Consider the following 22,235-nt stretch of genomic DNA (forward strand, 5'->3'; position numbering starts at 1 on the left):
GTGTTCTGGGGTCTGGAGGGCTGTTTTCCTCTGTTTTCCTGGCTAGTAACCTGGTGAGGTGTTCTGGGGTCTGGAGGGCTGTTTTCCTCTGTTTTCCTGGCTAGTCACCTGGTGAGGTGTTCTGGGGTCTGGAGGGCTGTTTTCCTCTGTTTTCCTGGCTAGTCACCTGGTGAGGTGTTCTGGGGTCTGGAGGGCTGTTTTCCTGGCTAGTCACCTGGTGAGGTATTCTGGGGTCTGGAGGGCTGTTTTCCTCTGTTTTCCTGGCTAGTAACCTGGTGAGGTGTTCTGGGGTCTGGAGGGCTGTTTTCCTCTGTTTTCCTGGCTAGTAACCTGGTGAGGTGTTCTGGGGTCTGGAGGGCTGTTTTCCTCTGTTTTTCTGGCTAGTCACCAGGTGAGGTGTTCTGGGGTCTGGAGGGCTGTTTTCCTCTGTTTTCCTGGCTAGTCACCTGGTGAGGTGTTCAGGGGTCTGGAGGGCTGTTTTCCTCTGTTTTCCTGGCTAGTCACCTGGTGAGGTGTTCTGGGGTCTGGAGGGCTGTTTTCCTGGCTAGTAACCTGGTGAGGTGTTCTGGGGTCTGGAGGGCTGTTTTCCTCTGTTTTCCTGGCTAGTAACCTGGTGAGGTGTTCTGGGGTCTGGAGGGCTGTTTTCCTGGCTAGTCACCTGGTGAGGTATTCTGGGGTCTGGAGGGCTGTTTTCCTGGCTAGTCACCTGGTGAGGTGTTCTGGGGTCTGGAGGGCTGTTTTCCTCTGTTTTCCTGGCTAGTCACCTGGTGAGGTGTTCTGGGGTCTGGAGGGCTGTTTTCCTCTGTTTTCCTGGCTAGTCACCTGGTGAGGTGTTCAGGGGTCTGGAGGGCTGTTTTCCTCTGTTTTCCTGGCTAGTCACCTGGTGAGGTGTTCTGGGGTCTGGAGGGCTGTTTTCCTCTGTTTTCCTGGCTAGTCACCTGGTGAGGTGTTCTGGGGTCTGGAGGGCTGTTTTCCTCTGTTTTCCTGGCTAGTAACCTGGTAAGGTGTTCTGGGGTCTGGAGGGCTGTTTTCCTGGCTAGTCACCTGGTGAGGTGTTCTGGGGTCTGGAGGGCTGTTTTAATTGCCTCTATCTGTCACTCACACTAACCGGTAGTTGTCTTCCAGGCCAAACACCTACCACTCCAGTCTGCAGGTGAGCTGGGACCTCAACACAGGAGTGTGTCACACCGTCGGGGTTGGTGACCTCACTGAGGTCAAGGGTCAGACCAGGTGAGATGATCTCTCTCTCTCTTCATAGCTATCGCTCTCTCTGTCTCTCTTCATGTCTCCCTCTTCTCTCCCGTCCTGTAGTGGCAGTGTATGGAGTTCCTACAGGAAGTCTTGTGTTAACACAGTAATGAAGTGGCTGGTTCCAGAGAGCAGCTCTCGTTACATCAACCGCATGACCAACGAGGCCCTGCACAAAGGTACACATGCACACATTATATATACACACTGAGTGGACAAAACATGAACACCTAATGTTCAGTTGCATCCCCTTTTGCCCTGAGAACAGCTTCAATTCGTGGGGGCATGGACTCTACAAGGTGTCGCGAGCGTTCCACAGGGATGCTGGCCCATGTTGACTCCAATGCTTCCCACAGTTGTCAAATCGGCAGGATGTCCTTTGGGTGGTTAACCATTCTTGATACACACGGGAAACTGTTAAGCGTGAAACCCAGCAGCGTTGCAGTTCTTGACACAAACCGGTGCGCCCGGCACCTACTACCATACCTACTACCATACCCCATACCTACTACCATACCCCAATACCCACTACCATACCCACTACCATACCCCAATACCCACTACCATACCCCAATACCCACTACCATACCCCAATACCCACTACCATACCCTAATACCCACTACCATACCCCAATACCCACTACCATACCCCAATACCCACTACCATACCCCAATACCCACTACCATACCCCAATACCCACTACCATACCCCAATACCCACTACCATACCCCAATACCCACTACCATACCCCAATATCCACTACCATGCCCCATACCTACTACCATGCCCCATACCTACTACCATGCCCCATACCTACTACCATACCCCATACCTACTACCATACCCCACACCTACTTCCATACCTACTTCTATACCCCATACCTACTTCCATACCTACTTCCATACCCCATACCCACTACCATACCCCATACCCACTACCATACCCCAATACCCACTACCATACCCCAATACCCACTACCATACCCCATACCCCAATATCCACTAACATGCCCCATACCTACTACCATGCCTACTTCTATACCCCATACCTACTTCCATACCTACTTCCATACCTACTACCATACCCCAATACCCACTACCATACCCCAATACCCACTACCATACCCCATACCCACTACCATACCCCATACCCACTACCATACCCCAATACCCACTACCATACCCCATACCCACTACCATACCACATACCTACTGCTATACCCCATACCTACTTCCATACCCCATACCTACTGCTATACCCCATACCCTTACCATACCCCATACCTACTGCCATACCTACTACCATACCCCATACCTACTACCATACCCCAATACCCACTACCATACCCCAATACCCACTACCATACCCCATACCCACTACCATACACCAATACCCACTACCATACCCCATACCCACTACCATACCCCAATATCCACTAACATGCCCCATACCTACTACCATGCCTACTTCTATACCCCATACCTACTTCCATACCTACTTCCATACCCACTACCATACCCCATACCCACTACCATACCACATACCTACTGCTATACCCCATACCTACTTCCATACCCCATACCTACTGCTATACCCCATACCCACTACCATACCCCAATATCCACTAACATGCCCCATACCTACTACCATGCCTACTTCTATACCCCATACCTACTTCCATACCCACTACCATACCCCATACCCACTACCATACCACATACCTACTGCTATACCCCATACCTACTTCCATACCCCATACCTACTGCTATACCCCATACCCTTACCATACCCCATACCTACTGCCATACCTACTACCATACCCCATACCTACTACCATACCCCATACCCACTACCATACCCCATACCCTTACCATACCCCATACCTACTGCCATACCTACTACCATACCCCATACCCACTACCATACCCCATACCCACTACCATACCCCATACCTACTTCCATACCCCATACCCACTACCATACCACATACCTACTGCTATACCCCATACCTACTTCCATACCCCATACCTACTGCTATACCCCATACCCTTACCATACCCCATACCTACTGCCATACCTACTACCATACCCCATACCTACTACCATACCCCATACCCACTACCATACCCCATACCCTTACCATACCCCATACCTACTGCCATACCTACTACCATACCCCATACCACTACCATACCCCATACCTACTTCCATACCCCATACCTACTGCTATACCCCATACCCTTACCATACCCCATACCTACTGCCATACCTACTACCATACCCACTACCATACTCCATACCCACTATCATACCCCATACCAACTACCATACCCCATACCTACTGCCATACCCACTACCTACTGCCATACCTACTACCATACCCACTACCATACCCCATAACCGTTACCATACCCACTACCATACCCCATAACCATACCCTTACCATACCCCATACCCACTACCATACCCCATACCTACTGCCATACCCCATACCACTACATAACCCATACCACTACCATACCCGTTACCATACCTACTACCATACCCCATACCCACTAACATACCCCACTACCATACCCCATAACCGTTACCATACCCATACCCGTTACCATACCCTTACCATAACCCATACCACTACTATACCCCTTACCATACCCCATACCTACTGCCATACCCCATACCTACTGCCATACCCCATACCCACTGCCATACCCACTAACATACCCCATATCTACTACCATACCCCTTACCTACTGCCTTATCCGTTACCATACCCACTACCATACCTACTGCCATACCCACTACCATACCTACTGCCATACCCCTTACCATACCCGTTGCTATACCCACTAGCATACCCCATACCCACTAGCATACCCCATACCCACTAGCATACCCCAATACCCACTAGCATACCCCATACATACTACCATACCCCTACTATACCCCTTACCATACCCACTACCATACCCCATACCCACTAGCATACCCCATACCTACTACCATACCCGTTACCGTACCCCATACCTACTACCATACCCCATACCCACTAACATACCCCATAACCGTTACCATACCCCATACCCACTACCATACCCTTACCATAACCCATACCCCATACCTACTACCATACCTACTACCATAACCCATACCACTACCATACCCCATACCTACTACCATACCTACTACCATACCCCATACCTACTACCACACCTACCACCATACCTACTACCATACCCCATACCTACTACCACACCTACTACCATACCTACTACCATACCCCATACCTACTACCACACCTACTACCATACCCCATACCTACTACCATACCCCATACCCACTACCATACCTACTACCATACCCCATACCCAATACTATACCCACTACCATACCCCATACCTACTGCCATACCCATTACCATACCCACTACCATACCCCATACCCACTACTATACCCCTTACCATACCTACTGCCATACCCCATACCCACTACCATACCCCATACCTACTGCCATACCCGTTACCTTACCCCATACCTACTACCATACCCCATACCCGTTACCATACCCCATACCCACTACCATACCCGTTACCATACCCACTACCATAACCCATTCAAAGGCATTTAAATATTTTGTCTTGCCCATTCACCCTCTGAATAGCACACATACACACTCCATGGCTCAAAGCTTAAAAATCCTTCTTTAACCCGTCTCCTCCCCTTCACCTACACTGATTTAATGTGAATTTAACAAGTGACATCAATAAGGGATCATAGCTTTCACCTGGTCAGTTTGTCATGGAATGAAGGTGTCCTTAATGTTTTGTACTCTAACACGGGTCAGCAGCATACCACCCTGCATCCCACTGCTGGCTTGCTTCTGGATGGGAGACCAGATGCTGCTGGAGGACCAATAGGATCCTCTCTTTCCTCTGGTCTAAAAAACTATATCCAAATGCCCCAGGGCAGTGATTGGGGACATTGCCCTGTGTAGGGTGCCGTCTTTCCGATGGGACGTTAAACTGTGGTCACTAAAGATCCCATGGGACTTATCGTAGATAGGGTAGGGGTGTAGGGGTGCCCTGGTTGAATTCCCAATCTGGCCCTCATACCATCATGGCCACCTAATCATCCCCAGCTTCCAATTGGCTAATTCATCCCCCCTCCTATCCCCTGTAACTATTAGTAGGGGTGCCCTGGTTTCCTGGCTGAATTCCCAATCTGGCCCTCATACCATCATGGCCACCTAATCATCCCCAGCTTCCAATTGTCTAATTCATCCCCCCTCCTATCCCCTGTAACTATTCTCTGGGTTGTTGTGGTAAATGAGAATGTTTTCTCAGTCAACTGACCTGGTAAAATAAGGGTTAAATGAAACACAGAGACACTCTATGTAAATGAATTCTTCAAATCTCATTTATTTTTCTGTTTGTCCCCCTCTCTTCTGTCTAGGTTCCTCTCTACAGGTGTTAGCTGACAGCGACCGGAGCACCTGGATCATTCTATGAGGGACAACAGAGGGGTGTCCTGACACCAGAGCCTCAGACTGTCACACACACACCGACACACACCCATCCACACACCGACACACACCCATCGACACACACCCATCCACATACAGTAAGCCTGTTCAGCTGCTACAGTAACAGTCATAGGTTTCCTCCCAAATGGCACCCTATTCCACATGTGGTGCACTACATTAGACTGTTTCCCTTCATGACTCTGGTGAGAAGTAGTGCTCTATATAGGAACTTCAGACTCCATTCTGGACCTGGAAACCAGTTCCACTGTTCCCCTCTAATCAGGGCCTGACTTAGACCTGGAAACCAGTTCCACTGTTCCCCTCTAATCAGGGCCTGACTTAGACCTGGAAACCAGTTCCACTGTTCCCCTCTAATCAGGGCCTGACTTAGACCTGGAAACCAGTTCCACTGTTCCCCTCTAATCAGGGCCTGATTTACACCTGGGACACCAGGTGTGTGTGTGCAATTTAAAGATCAGGTAGAACAGAAAGCGAGCAGGCTCCGGATCTCGTAGGGTCAGAGTTGGATACCCCTGATTTAGACCTGGGACACCAGGTGTGTGTGAGGTAGAACAGAAAGCTCCGGACCTCGTAGGGCCTACGAGGTCAGAGTTGGATACCCCTGATTTAGGGAATAGGATGCCATATTGTCATGACTCAATGACGACATGTCGCCAATTTGAATCTGTGCACCTGCCTCTGTGTGTGATGTTGGAGGATGGAAGAAACGAGGCATTCAGTGTGTTTTCCACCTGTTCTGTTTTTGTTTGACTATATAATGTGACATAATTTGCACCCATGGATCCAGAGCTGGACTGAACAAAGATGATTTTACTGCGGGTTTTTAGTTTGTTTGGTGTAATTTTCCGTTTTATGACTGTGTGTGAGAGAGGTATGTATTCCTCCGAGATTCTGCTGCTGTTCTCGGGAACCTAAAGGCCACTCCTCTAAACCAGCTCTGTCCAGTTTCATCTGGTTTTATCCAGGTCTGAATCTCCATGTCTGTCTGATTGCGACAGAGCCTACACATGAACTGGAACCAATCCTGTTATTTGTCGCTCTGGAGTGACTGACGTTCCCCCTAAGTACAGATCTAGGATCAGCTTCCCCTCCCCCAATCCTAACCTTAACCATTAGTGGGGGGGGATTGTAAAACTGACCGCAGATCAGTGTCTAAGGGCAACTTCACCATACACCCTGTGTACACCCTTATTTTACCGTTGACAGATTTCTTCTTGGTTGCGTCCAAAATGGCTCCCTATGTAGTGCACTACGTTTTGTCCAGAGCCTCAAACTCTCATAGGGCTTTGGTCAAAAGTAGTGCACTACATAGGGTGTCAGTTCAGATTGTCCCCTTTATAAATGTATTTGTATGTGATGGAGTTAACCTGGGAATTTTGGGAAAGTTTTCTAGAAATCCTGGTTGAAGGATTCCAGATTAGTCCTTCATCCCAGGAATCTTTTTAGGAAAGTTACAACCCTAGATGGAGCAGAGGCTTATGGGATATGGAGTTAAGCAACTTGTTATTATCTGGCTGTATTTTAACAGACTGGACGGAGAGAGCATGGTTCACTTGACTATTTTTTGATACAAATAAATGATTCACCTTGTGTGTGGCTCTGTTTCCTGTGTGTGAAGGAAAAACACTTGGTTACATTTTAAGAGACTGAAGAGGGGAAACACTTGTATCTTTTCCATTTAATGGCTAAAGGTTGGGCTGGTATCACGTCTTTCTGGAGCAACTACTGAGTACAAGATGTTTGAAAAGACCTCTGTCTTGTGCTCACTGGGTAATGATAATAAAACTACAAACTCTAGGCACAGGGATTCAATACAAAGGTCTACAAAACATATACTAGAAATCTTATGTGATTATACAGTAGCTAAATACTCTGGATAGTACATCAAAATATGCTACACATACTGTTGAAATAAGGCCATAATGGGTCAATAAATATGATAGTCACATCTATTTCTACAGAAATATATATATTACAAATACACATTCACTGATCTGTACTAAATATGGTGACTTTTTGCTGATTCAACGAGCTGGCAGTTAAGGTTTCCATGGATACAACATTGCATGTGCTCTTGCTCTGCCAACCTGATTGGTTGGTGTGAGTTCTGACCTTGTCCTTGTTGCCCAATCACAGATTAGTGAAGGTCTGTATCCTGCTGGTGGGATATCACTGTTGTGTGCGTGGATGAATGACGCATGAGGATGGAGGGACAAATGAATGGGATATAAGCAGGATGCATTATGGCTGCCCCCTCTCTCTTATGACACTACATATGCCTGCTATAACTCATAACATTCTAATAACAATACATTACCAAAGAGTCAGGAACAAATGTCAGATTGTACAAGTCAGCAGACAGGTTTAGAAACACTTTCATTTATTCATCAGATCTAATTAAAAACACAGGTTGTCTTCCAAATGGCTCCCTATATAGTGCACTACTTTTGACCATGGTCAATAGGGCTCCGGTCCAAAAAAGTGCACTATACAGGGAACAGGGTGCCATTTGAGATGCAAACACAAGCATTGTCTAGCTCTACAAGGCACAGGTCATCTCTTAGTTAGCCTAAAAATACACCAAAACGTATCTTTCTGAATGCTGCCCTGTATCGGCCGTTACACACCATCCTCTGAACTACATCAGGACACTACTGTTAGAGCGTCGGACTGATCACTTGATTTCAATACATCAAGACCCCGTCAGTCTCGTTACACGGAGGGCTATTAACATATTCATACGTCCTAAATGGTGCCCTGTGTAAGTACCGATAGGATGCCGTTTGGGACACACTGTAAGAAGTGGTCAGTGAACATCATCAGGACTGAAGAGAGACTGCTGTAACAACTCTACACCTGGCTAGGACAAACACAGTAAATCTCTCCCCTTCTCTCTCTTTCTATGGCCGTTAGGACAGTGGGTGGGTAAGGTGAGGACAGAGAAGGTGAGGACAGAGAAGGTTATAGCCATGCAGGTTGACTGACTCACACAGTACCAATCAAACGTTTTCTACATTGTAGAATAATAGTGAAAACAAAGCTGTCATCAAGGCAAAGGGGGGCTACTTTGAAGAATCTCAAATATAAAATATATTTTGATTGAACACTTTTTTTGGTTACTACATGATTCCATATGTGTTATTTCATAGTTTTGATGTCTTCACTATTATTCTACAATGTAGAAAATAGTAAAAATAAAGAAAAACCCTTGAATGAGTAGGTGTGTCCAAACTTTTGATTGGTACTGTAGGTTTGGATTCAATCAGGTACGTTCTAGACCTCTGTTGACAGTGACATATAGGTCTGGATTCAATCAGAGGTACGTTCTAGACCTCTGTTGACGGTGACATATAGGTCTGGATTCAATCAGAGGTACGTTCTAGACCTCTGTTGACAGTGACATATAGGCCGGGATTCAATCAGAGGTACGTTCTAGACTTCTGTTGACAGTGACATATAGGCCGGGATTCAATCAGAGGTACGTTCTAGACCTCTGTTGACAGTGACATATAGGCCGGGATTCAATCAGAGGTACGTTCTAGACCTCTGTTGACAGTGACATATAGGCCGGGATTCAATCAGGTACGTTCTAGACCTCTGTTGACAGTGACATATAGGCCGGGATTCAATCAGAGGTACGTTCTAGACTTCTGTTGACAGTGACATATAGGTCTGGATTCAATCAGAGGTACGTTCTAGACCTCTGTAGACAGTGACATATAGGTCGGGATTCAATCAGAGGTACGTTCTAGACTTCTGTTGACAGTGACATATAGGTCGGGATTCAATCAGAGGTACGTTCTAGACCTCTGTTGACAGTGACATATAGGCCGGGATTCAATCAGAGGTACGTTCTAGACCTCTGTTGACAGTGACATATAGGTCTGGATTCAATCAGAGGTACGTTCTAGACCTCTGTTGACAGTGACATATAGGCCGGGATTCAATCAGAGGTACGTTCTAGACCTCTGTTGACAGTGACATATAGGCCGGGATTCAATCAGAGGTACGTTCTAGACTTCTGTTGACAGTGACATATAGGCCGGGATTCAATCAGAGGTACGTTCTAGAATTCTGTTGACAGTGACATATAGGTCTGGATTCAATCAGAGGTACGTTCTAGACCTCTGTTGACAGTGACATATAGGCCGGGATTCAATCAGAGGTACGTTCTAGACCTCTGTTGACAGTGACATATAGGTCGGGATTCAATCAGAGGTACGTTCTAGACCTCTGTTGACAGTGACATATAGGCCGGGATTCAATCAGAGGTACGTTCTAGACCTCTGTTGACAGTGACATATAGGTCTGGATTCAATCAGAGGTACGTTCTAAACCTCTGTTGACAGTGACATATAGGTCGGGATTCAATCAGAGGTACGTTCTAGACCTCTGTTGACAGTGACATATAGGTCGGGATTCAATCAGAGGTACGTTCTAGACCTCTGTTGACAGTGACATATAGGTCGGGATTCAATCAGAGGTACGTTCTAAACCTCTGTTGACAGTGACATATAGGTCGGGATTCAATCAGAGGTACGTTCTAGACCTCTGTTGACAGTGCCCCTTTTAAAGGCAGTGTTCCTCAGCGTGTTCACGGAGACTGAATTCACGGTAAATGTTGCATACGTCAGCTCAATCAGACATTACCTTTAAATGGTCAGTGTGCTACAACACCTCAGACTGAATCTCAGCCACTGGATTGGTACAAGGCTGTTTCTGCATCCAGCAACAACAAGTTGCCACACTAGTGCTGATGTTAATTAGTGGGGTCAGATCTGGAACAGACTGTTACCCTGTCTAGTGAAGAGGTTACCGTCTCTTATGTCACAATGAAGGACCAGTGTGTCTAGTGAAGAGGTTACCGTCTCTTATGTCACAATGAAGGACCAGTGTGTCTAGTGAAGAGGGTTTACCGTCTCTTATGTCACAATGAAGGACCAGTGTGTCTAGTGAAGAGGTTACCGTCTCTTATGTCACAATGAAGGTGATGAGGAACCATGATAACTAAAAGAGATGAAAAGGCAAGCTGTGAAACCTCTCCTTCGCTTTCTCTCTCACACACACACACACACACACACACACACACACACACACACACACACACACACACACACACACACACACACACACACACACACACACACACACACACACACACACACACACACACACACACAAGATCAAGGTGCAGACAAACAGGGTGTGTGAGGTTGCAGGAACAGATAAGGAACTTAATGGCATTGGGATCACAAATGGGCTCATAGCAAACTATCATTAAGGCAAAGGATGAGTGTGTGTATGTGTGTTATTGAGGGTGTGTGTGAGTCACTCTGTGTGTGTGGTATTGAGGGTGTGTGTGTGTGTGTTAGCCAACGGTGAAGTCGAGAGCGTGTGTTTAAGTTGTCAGTGTGTGTGCGTGTTGGGTGTGTGTGAGTCACTCTGTGTGTGTGGTATTGAACAGTCCCCGGGGGTCAGTCCTGGCTAGCTTGACGGGCGGCTCCAGTGACTCCTCCCCCTCTCCCAGACCAGCGGAGTTAGACGGCACGGTCATCTCTACCCCCTCTTCATCACTCTCCTCCTCATCCTCTTCCTCATCTGAGACACAGATATATTCACCGTTTACAGGTTTATTGTGGCCACATTATTTGAGATGTAGAACATGTGAAGGGTTGCAGTGTAGAGATGAGACATCTACCTTTATCAGGGTCCTGACCGTTCAGACTCCTGCCCACACTGGCAAACTGAGAGAGAGAGAGACAATAAGCAGTGCATCCTGTGTGTCGGTATGTGTGTTTCTGTGCCCTGGGCTCCGTGTGTGTGTACCTCTCCCATGACAGCGATGGGCGTCTCTCCTTTAGCCTGGGCCACTCTGTGTTCTATCAGGTAGTACATGTACTCATCATACAGCAGTCTGATCAGGTGGAAGGAGCCAAAGCTGGCAGCACTACGGAGAGTCAGGTCCCTGATCACCATGGAGCTGGGGAGGGGAGAGAGAGACAGGGAGGGGGTAGAGAGAGACAGGGAGGGGGTTAGAGAGAGACAGGGAGGGGGTTAGAGAGAGACAGGGAGGGGGTTAGAGGCTCCATAGAGACAGGGAGGGGGTTAGAGAGAGACAGGGAGGGGGGTAGAGAGAGACAGGGAGGGGTATAGAGAGAGACAGGGAGGGGGTAGAGAGAGAGACAGAGAGAGAGAGACAGGGAGGGGTATAGAGAGAAATGAAGAGTGGAGAAGAAGAGGGGGAAATGTACATTCAAATCAAACAGCCTTTAATGCTTCACTTTCTCTTACTTCAAACATCCTCCCTCTCACCTGTAGAAGCTCCATCGCAGCAGGAAGAGCTTGGCAGCCTTAGGGAAGGCTGCAGGGCTGTGTTGGTAAGGCTTTAGGACCTGGGAGACCACGGCGTCCAGCCAGGCAGCCCACTGCTCCAGAGAATTATGTTGTTGTAACGTCTGCTTGAAGTCCTGCTCCAATCTCTGGATCACACCATCCTCACAACCACACACCCACGACGCCTGCTCCTACGGGGGGGGGGGGAGTCAAGGAGGGGAGACAGAGGTTCAGGATAATAGGTTGGAGAGAGAGAGAGCAAGGTAGAGAGGAACAGATCTGTGCCTTGACAGACATGTAGACAGAGAGGTAGACAGCCAGACAGAGAGAGAGGTAGACAGCAAGACAGAGAGAGACAGACAGAGAGAGGTAGACAGCAAGACAGAGAGAGACAGACAGAGAGAGGTAGACAGCAAGACTGAGAGACAGACAGACAGAGGTAGTGGTTAAAAGGTATCCAGACAGAGAGAGGTAGTGGTTAAACGGGATCCAGACAGACGTACCTGCACGTTGGTGAAGTCAACTCTGTTGAGGTCACTCAGCATCTGATTGATCTGGGCTGTGTTCTGGAGGACGGCCCTGGCTGCCTGGGCCAGGTGGTTTAGACTGGTGTAGCGACGCAGCGTCTGGGCAAATGCTCCCGCACACACCACCTGGAGGAGAGGGGAAGGGAGAGAGGAGGGGAGGAGGGGTAAGGGAGAGGGAATGTAGTTTTGTGGGAGAGTGTTTGTATTGTGTGTGTGTGCGTGCGTGCGTGCGTGCATGTGTGTGTGAGAGAGATCACACCTTGATGCGGACCATCTCCTCTGGTATGTTCATCATGGCGCTTGTCAGCCAGATCTCTAGACTCTTGGCAAAGTTACGGATGGCTTGAGTTAAGGCACCTGACAGAGAGAGAGGCAGATTAATATAAATGAGAGAGAAGTAGGTAGTCATATGTTTTAGAAGACATTACACGTACTGTCATTTAGTGTTATGTAGCTCTAATGTCATGTTATGTAGCTCTAATGGCATGTTGTGTAGCTCTAATGTCATGTTGTGTAGCTCTAATGGCATGTTGTGTAGCTCTAATGGCATGTTGTGTAGCTCTAATGTCATGTTGTGTAGCTCTAATGGCATGTCATGTAGCTCTAATGTCATGTTGTGTAGCTCTAATGGCATGTTGTGTAGCTCTAATGTCATGTTGTGTAGCTCTAATGGTATGTCATGTAGTGCTAAGGTCATGTTGTGTAGCCCTATGTCATGTCATGTAGCTCTAATGGCATGTCATGTAGCTCTAATGTCATGTTATGTGGCTCTAATGTCAAGTTATGTAGCTCTAATGTCATGTTGTGTAGCCCTATGGCATGTTGTGTAGCCCTATGGCATGTCATGTAGCTCTAATGTCATGTTGTGTAGCTCTAATGGCATGTCGTGTAGCTCTAAGGTCATGTTGTGTACCCCTATGTCATGTCATGTAGTTCTAATGGCATGTCATGTAGCTCTAAGGTCATGTTGTGTAGCCCTATGTCATGTCATGTAGCTCTAATGTCATGTCATGTAGCTCTAATGTCAAGTTATGTAGCTCTAATGTCATGTTATGTGGCTCTAATGTCAAGTTATGTAGCTCTAATGTCATGCTATGTGGCTCTAATGTCATGCTATGTGGCTCTAATGTCATGTTATGTGGCTCTAATGGCATGTAATGTGGCTCTAATGTCATGCTATGTAGCTCTAATGTCAAGTTATGTGGCTCTAATGTCATGTTGTGCAGCTCCGTCATGTTATATAGCTTTAATGTAAAGTTATGTAGCTCTAATGTCATGTTATGTGGCTCTAATGTCATGCTATGTGGCTCTAATGTCAAGTTATGTGGCTCTAATGTCATGTTGTGCAGCTCTGTCATGTTATGTAGCTCTAATGTCATGTAGCCCTATGTCATGTTATGTTATATAGCTCTAACGGCATGTTGTGTAGCTCTAAGGTCATGTTATGTAGACCTAATGTCATGTGTCATAACTCACTGGGGATGGGTCATAATATGCACCTGGTAGATGTCTCTAATGGCATGTCGTGTAGCTCTAAGGTCATGTTGTGTACCCCTATGTCATGTCATGTAGTTCTAATGGCATGTCATGTAGCTCTAAGGTCATGTTGTGTAGCCCTATGTCATGTAGCTCTAATGGCATGTCATGTAGCTCTAATGTCAAGTTATGTAGCTCTAATGTCATGTTATGTGGCTCTAATGTCATGCTATGTGGCTCTAATGTCATGCTATGTGGCTCTAATGTCATGCTATGTGGCTCTAATGTCATGTTATGTGGCTCTAATGTCATGTAATGTGGCTCTAATGTCATGCTATGTAGCTCTAATGTCAAGTTATGTGGCTCTAATGTCATGTTGTGCAGCTCTATCATGTTATATAGCTTTAATGTAAAGTTATGTAGCTCTAATGTCATGTTATGTGGCTCTAATGTCATGCTATGTGGCTCTAATGTCATGCTATGTGGCTCTAATGTCATGTTATGTGGCTCTAATGTCATGTAATGTGGCTCTAATGTCATGCTATGTAGCTCTAATGTCAAGTTATGTGGCTCTAATGTCATGTTGTGCAGCTCTATCATGTTATATAGCTTTAATGTAAAGTTATGTAGCTCTAATGTCATGTTATGTGGCTCTAATGTCATGCTATGTGGCTCTAATGTCAAGTTATGTGGCTCTAATGTCATGTTGTGCAGCTCTGTCATGTTATGTAGCTCTAATGTCATGTAGCCCTATGTCATGTTATGTTATATAGCTCTAATGGCATGTTGTGTAGCTCTAAGGTCATGTTATGTAGACCTAATGTCATGTGTCATAACTCACTGGGGATGGGTCGTAATACGTCAGGGATGAGGATCTCCACCAGGGCCTGGTACAGTGTGTTGTCACAGTCTCTGGTCCAATGAACAACTGGCTGGTACTTACACAGCACCACCAGGTACCACTTAGGTAGACGCTCCTCTGACTCACCATGACTGGAGGCACACACACACACACACAATATTTGTTAGATTGTGTGTGTTATAATGTAATGTGTGACATGTAGAACGTGTGTGTGTGTGTGTGTGTGTGTGTGTGTGTGTGTGTGTGTGTGTGTGTGTGTGTGTGTGTGTGTGTGTTTCACTCACACGCCGAGTGTGTCGGCGTCGATGCTCTCGCTGAACCTCCAGAAGGTTTTCCACAGCGTCTCCACCAGAGTGAACTGCAGGTTCACCATCACATCCAGAATGGCCTGCACAGACATGACATAGCACTACGTGAGACTGACATAGCACTACGTAAGAATGATAAAATACTACGTTTGTCTGACATTACACTACATTAGACTGACATAACACACCTGTAGACTGACATAGTATTTTAACAGACATGAAAGATAGAAAGTCATAACACTCCATTAGACTGACATAACATGACATTTGACCCACATAACAGGACATAGACCTACATTGGACAAAGCACTACATTAGACAGAGATAGAAATACATTAGACAGACATAACACTACATTAGACTGACAAAGCCCTGCATAAGACAGACATAAACACTACATAAGATTGTCATACATTTTCACTACACCACAATAGACTAACACAGTGCTAACACACTGTTTCCCAATCCTGGTCCTGGAACTAACACAGCTGATTCTACAACTCATCATCGTTATCGTTAGTGGAATCAAGACAGACATAGCCCTACATAATAGGCACAACACTTCATAAGACTGCCACAAGCCAGCAGTGCGTAGTAGACTGTATACCTCACAGTGTTCCCTGTAGAGCTGTTGGAAGGCTGTGATGTGTTCTGGAATGATCCCGTCAGGAAGAGGTCTGTCCTGCAGATCCAACTCTGGGAACTCAGGCAGCGCCCGCGACGCGTCTGGACAACAACAACAACAACCTTTACATTGTTGTGTTATTATGTGTGGAACTACACGTTGATGATTTACAATGTGTTTATCTGTGTGTTTCACATTGGTTTAGTATGTTTCCTAGCTATGATTATGCCATTATTTACATACGGAGACATTCTTGTTACTACGTGTGTGTGTGTTGCACCTGGGCTTCCAACGGTGCGTTTCACTCCAGTACCATTGGCTGGGCTTCCAACGGCACGTTTCACTCCAGTACCATTGGCTGGGCTTCCAACGGCGCGTTTCACTCCAGTACCATTGGCTGGGCTTCCAACGGCACGTTTCACTCCAGTACCATTGGCTGGGCTTCCAACGGCGCGTTTCACTCCAGTACCATTGGCTGGGCTTCCAACGGCGCGTTTCACTCCAGTACCATTGGCTGGGCTTCCAACGGCGCGTTTCACTCCAGTACCATTGGCTGGGCTTCCAACGGCGCGTTTCACTCCAGTACCATTGGCTGGGCTTCCAACGGCACGTTTCACTCCAGTACCATTGGCTGGGCTTCCAACGGCGCGTTTCACTCCAGTACCATTGGCTGGGCTTCCAACGGCGCGTTTCACTCCAGTACCATTGGCTGGGCTTCCAACGGCGCGTTTCACTCCAGTACCATTGGCTGGGCTTCCAACGGCGCGTTTCACTCCAGTACCATTGGCTGGGCTTCCAACGGCGCGTTTCACTCCAGTACCATTGGCTGGGCTTCCAACGGCGGGTTTCACTCCAGTACCATTGGCTGGGCTTCCAACGGCGCGTTTCACTCCAGTACCATTGGTTGGGCTTCCAACGGCGCGTTTCACTCCAGTACCATTGGCTGGGCTTCCAACGGCACGTTTCACTCCAGTACCATTGGCTGGGCTTCCAACGGCACGTTTCACTCCAGTACCATTGGTTGGGCTTCCAACGGCACGTTTCACTCCAGTACCATTGGTTGGGCTTCCAACGGCACGTTTCACTCCAGTACCATTGGTTGGGCTTCCAACGGCACGTTTCACTCCAGTACCATTGGCTGGGCTTCCAACGGCGGGTTTCACTCCAGTACCATTGGCTGGGCTTCCAACGGCACGTTTCACTCCAGTACCATTGGCTGGGCTTCCAACGGCGCGTTTCACTCCAGTACCATTGGCTGGGCTTCCAACGGCACGTTTCACTCCAGTACCATTGGCTGGGCTTCCAACGGCGCGTTTCACTCCAGTACCATTGGCTGGGCTTCCAACGGCGCGTTTCACTCCAGTACCATTGGCTGGGCTTCCAACGGCACGTTTCACTCCAGTACCATTGGCTGGGCTTCCAACGGCGCGTTTCACTCCAGTACCATTGACTGGGCTTCCAACGGCGCGTTTCACTCCAGTACCATTGGCTGGGCTTCCAACGGCGCGTTTCACTCCAGTACCATTGGCTGGGCTTCCAACGGCGCGTTTCACTCCAGTACCATTGGCAGGGCTTCCAACGGCACGTTTCACTCCAGTACCATTGGCTGGGCTTCCAACGGCGGGTTTCACTCCAGTAGCATTGGCTGGGCTTCCAACGGCGCGTTTCACTCCAGTACCATTGGCTGGGCTTCCAACGGCGCGTTTCACTCCAGTACCATTGGCTGGGCTTCCAACGGCACGTTTCACTCCAGTACCATTGGCAGGGCTTCCAACGGCGGGTTTCACTCCAGTACCATTGGCTGGGCTTCCAACGGCGGGTTTCACTCCAGTACCATTGGCTGGGCTTCCAACGGCGGGTTTCACTCCAGTACCATTGGCTGGGCTTCCAACGGCGGGTTTCACTCCAGTACCATTGGCTGGGCTTCCAACGGCGGGTTTCACTCCAGTACCATTGGCTGGGCTTCCAACGGCGCGTTTCACTCCAGTACCATTGGCTGGGCTTCCAACGGCGCGTTTCACTCCAGTACCATTGGCTGGGCTTCCAACGGCGCGTTTCACTCCAGTACCATTGGCTGGGCTTCCAACGGCGCGTTTCACTCCAGTACCATTGGCTGGGCTTCCAACGGCGGGTTTCACTCCAGTACCATTGGCTGGGCTTCCAACGGCGGGTTTCACTCCAGTACCATTGGCTGGGCTTCCAACGGCGCGTTTCACTCCAGTACCATCTTTTTGAGGAGCTGCTCTCGAGCTGTCTGACAGATGACAGGCTATTCCGCTCCTGTGTGTCTGTGTGTCTGTGTGTGTCTGTCTGTGTGTCTGTGTGTCTGTCTGTGTGTGTGTACCTAGTCCCTGTCCACTCACCCAGGAACTGCTGGTATTGTTGCACCTGAGCTGAGATGTCACTGAGCCCCGCCCCCTGCTGCTGCCCCGCCCCCAGGGACATCCCATTGGACATGCCCTCCACCTTCAGAACCGGCTTTATCCTATTGGACAGAACAGCTGTCAAAAGAGAGAGAGACAAAAGAGAGAGAGACAAGAGAGACAAGAGAGAGAGAGACAAAAGAGAGAGAGAGAGAGAGACAGAGAGAGAGACAAGAGAGAGAGAGACAAGAGAGAGAGACAAAAGATAGAGAGAGAGAGAGAGACAAGAGAGAGAGAGACAAGAGAGAGAGAGAAAGAGACAAAAAAGAGAGAGACAGAGAGACTGGAAGACACCGACACCCCCCTACCTGTGTTTCTGAGAGAAGGGTTGCTGTCTCAAGGCCAGGTGCTGGTGGTCGTCTATCAGACGGAGCAGAGAGGAGGTGGCCTTGATACGAAGACCATAGTAGTGGTACTTAGAGTTCCCTCTGAGACACACAGTCATCTGATTATTACATGACAATTACAGGAGCTGCTGCTGCCACTACGGAACAGGTGTGTTATATACAGTTGAAGTCGGAGGTTTATATACACTTATGTTGGAGTCATTAAAACGCGTTTTTCAACCACTCCACAAATATCTTGTTATTTAAAAAAATATATACAGTATATATATTTCACCTTTATTTAACTAGGTAAGCTAGTTTGACTAGGATGGGATGATAATATGACTAGGATGGGATGATAATATGACTAGGATGGATGATAATATGACTAGGATGGGATGATAATATGACTAGGATGGGATGATAATATGACTAGGATGGGATGATAATATGACTAGGATGGGATGATAATATGACTACGATGGATGATATGACTACGATGGATGATAATGTGACTAGGATGGATGATAATGTGACTAGGATGGATGATAATATGACTAGGATGGATGATAATATGACTAGGATGGATGATAATATGACTAGGATGGATGATAATATGACTAGGATGGATGATAATATGACTAGGATGGATGATAATGTGACTAGGATGGATGATAATGTGACTAGGATGGATGATAATGTGACTAGGATGGATGATAATATGACTAGGATGGATGATAATACGACTAGGATGGATGATAATACGACTAGGATGGATGATAATACGACTAGGATGGATGATAATACGACTAGGATGGATGATAATATGACTAGGATGGATGATATGACTACGATGGATGATAATGTGACTAGGATGGATGATAATGTGACTAGGATGGATGATTATACGACTAGGATGGATGATAATATGACTAGGATGGATGATAATACGACTAGGATGGATGATAATATGACTAGGATGGATGATAATATGACTAGGATGGGATGATAATATGACTAGGATGGATGATAATATGACTAGGATGGGATGATAATATGACTAGGATGGGATGATAATATGACTACGATGGGATGATAATATGACTACGATGGATGATAATATCACTAGGATGGGATGATAATATGACTACGATGGATGATATGACTACGATGGATGATAATGTGACTAGGATGGATGATAATGTGACTAGGATGGGATGATAATATGACTAGGATGGGATGATAATATGACTGGGATGGATGATAATACGACTAGGATGGATGATAATATGACTGGGATGGATGATAATACGACTAGGATGGATGATAATATGACTAGGATGACTAGGACAAGGACAAGTATGACTAGGACAAGTTCTCATTTACAACTGCGACCTGGCCAAGATAAAGCAAAGCAGTGCGACACAAACAACAACACAGAGTTACACATGGAATAAACAAACGTAAAGTCAATAACACAATAGAGAAAGTCTATATACAGTGTGTGCAAATGGCGTGAGGAGGTAAGGCAATAAATAGGCCATAGTAGCGGAGTAATTACAATTTAGCAGATTAACACTGGAGTGATAGACGAGCAGATGATGATGTGTAAGTAGTGATACTGGTGTGCAAAAGAGCAGAGAAGTAAATAAAAACAATATGGGGATGAGGTAGGTAGATTGAGGTAGGTTGACTGTTAACAAACTATAGTTTTAGCAAGTCGGTTAGGACATCTACTTTGTGCATGACACAAGTCATTTTTCCAATAATTGTTTACAGACAGATTATTTCACTGTATCACAATTTCAGTGGGTCAGAAGTTTACATACACTAAGTTGACTGTGCCTTTAAACAGCTTGGAAAATTCCAGAAAATGATGTCATGGCTTTAGAAGCCTCTGATAGGCTAATTTACATCATTTGAGTCAATTGGAGGTGTACCTGTGGATGTATTTCAAGGCCTACATTCAAACCCAGTGCCTCTTTGCTTGACATCATGGGAAAATCAAAAGAAATCAGCCAAGACCTCTGAATAAATATTGTAGACCTCCACAAGTCTGGTTCATCCTTGGGAGCAATTTCCAAACGCCTGAAGGTACCACGTTCATCTGTACAAACAATAGTACGCAAGTATAAACACCATGGGACCACGCAGCCGTCATACCGCTCAGGAAGGAGACGCGTTCTGTCTCCAAGAGATGAACGTACTTTGGTGTGAAAAGCAAAGGACCTTGTGAAGATGCTGGAGGAAACAGGTACAAAAGTATCTATATCCACAGTAAAACGAGTCCTATATCGACATAACCTGAAAGGCCGCTCAGCAAGGAACAAGCCACTGCTCCAAAACCGCCATAAAAAAGCCTGACTACGGTTTGCAACTGCACATGGGGACAAAGATTGTACTTTTTGGAGAAATGTCCTCTGGTCTGATGAAACAAAAATAGAACTGTTTGGCCATAATGACCATCGTTATGTTTGGAGGACAAAGGGGGAGGCTTGCAAGCCAAAGAACACCATCCCAACCGTGAAGCACGGGGGTGGCAGCATCATGTTGTGGGGGTGCTTTGCTGCAGGAGGGACTGGTGCACTTCACAAAACAGATGACATTATGAGGATGGAAAATTATGTGGATATTTTGATGCAACATCTCAAGACATCAGTCAGGAAGTTAAAGCTTGGTCTTAAATGGGTCTTCCAAATGGACAATGACCCCAAGCATACTTCCAAAGTTGTGGCAAAATGGCTTAAGGACAACAAAGTCAAGGTATTGGTGTGGCCATCACAAAGCTCTGACCTCAATCCTATAGAAAATTTGTGGGCAGAACTGAAAAAGCGTGTGCGAGCAAGGAGGCCTACAAACCTGACTCAGTTACACCAGCTCTGTCAGGAGGAACTTATTGTGGGAAGCTTGTGGAAGGCTACCCGAAACGTTTGACCCAAGTTAAACAATTTAAAAGCAATGCTACCAAATACTAATTGAGTGTATGTAAACTTCTGACCCACTGGGAATGTGATGAAAAAAATAAAACCTGAAATAAATCATTCTCTCTACTATTATTCTGACATTTCACATTCTTAAAATAAAGTGGTGATCCTAACTGACCTAAAACAGTGAATTTTTACTAGGATTAAATGTCAGGAATTGGGAAAAACTGAGTTTAAATGTATTTGGCTAAGGTGTATGTAAACTTCCGACTTCAACTGTAGACGTGTGTGTTATATAGATGTGTGTATCTATAGCGTACATACCGTGTGCCCAGGCGTCTGGTCCTCAGCCCCATGAAGACAGATCTGATGAGCTTGTATAGATGTGTGTATCTATAGCGTACATACCGTGTGCCCAGGCGCCTGGTCCTCAGCCCCATGAAGACAGATCTGATGAGCTTGTATAGATGTGTGTATCTATAGCGTACATACCGTGTGCCCAGGCGCCTGGTCCTCAGCCCCATGAAGACAGATCTGATGAGCTTGTATAGATGTGTGTATCTATAGCGTACATACCGTGTGTCCAGGCGTCTGGTCCTCAGCCCCATGAAGACAGATCTGATGAGCTTGTATAGATG

At 46.7% G+C, this 22,235-nt stretch overlaps 2 protein-coding genes across 3 annotated transcripts in view; one reads left to right on the forward strand and one right to left on the reverse strand.

The window, feature by feature from the left end:
- The window catches only part of dcaf15 (DDB1 and CUL4 associated factor 15), a 32,226-nt gene extending 24,843 nt beyond the window's left edge, over positions 1-7,383 (forward strand). For both annotated transcript variants that reach the window (XM_038960748.1, XM_038960756.1), the window contains exons 11-13: positions 1,126-1,230; positions 1,312-1,427; positions 5,703-7,383. In XM_038960748.1, coding sequence (XP_038816676.1) covers positions 1,126-1,230; positions 1,312-1,427; positions 5,703-5,758 — 277 coding nt within the window. In that variant the 3' untranslated portion in view covers positions 5,759-7,383. The remainder of the gene's footprint in view (positions 1-1,125; positions 1,231-1,311; positions 1,428-5,702) is intronic.
- A 2,118-nt stretch (positions 7,384-9,501) lies between these two features.
- The window catches only part of LOC120017786 (MHC class II regulatory factor RFX1-like), a 23,402-nt gene continuing 10,668 nt past the window's right edge, over positions 9,502-22,235 (reverse strand). Inside the window, exons 7-17 of the mRNA XM_038960762.1 lie at positions 18,656-18,775; positions 18,288-18,409; positions 15,907-16,025; positions 15,276-15,379; positions 14,971-15,122; positions 12,913-13,010; positions 12,630-12,779; positions 12,106-12,317; positions 11,620-11,773; positions 11,492-11,537; positions 9,502-11,391 (exon numbers count right to left, since the gene is read on the reverse strand). Coding sequence (XP_038816690.1) covers positions 11,231-11,391; positions 11,492-11,537; positions 11,620-11,773; positions 12,106-12,317; positions 12,630-12,779; positions 12,913-13,010; positions 14,971-15,122; positions 15,276-15,379; positions 15,907-16,025; positions 18,288-18,409; positions 18,656-18,775 — 1,438 coding nt within the window. The 3' untranslated portion in view covers positions 9,502-11,230. The remainder of the gene's footprint in view (positions 11,392-11,491; positions 11,538-11,619; positions 11,774-12,105; positions 12,318-12,629; positions 12,780-12,912; positions 13,011-14,970; positions 15,123-15,275; positions 15,380-15,906; positions 16,026-18,287; positions 18,410-18,655; positions 18,776-22,235) is intronic.

This window comes from Salvelinus namaycush, chromosome 2, assembly GCF_016432855.1.
Source record: "Salvelinus namaycush isolate Seneca chromosome 2, SaNama_1.0, whole genome shotgun sequence".
NCBI classification, from domain to species: domain Eukaryota; kingdom Metazoa; phylum Chordata; class Actinopteri; order Salmoniformes; family Salmonidae; genus Salvelinus; species Salvelinus namaycush.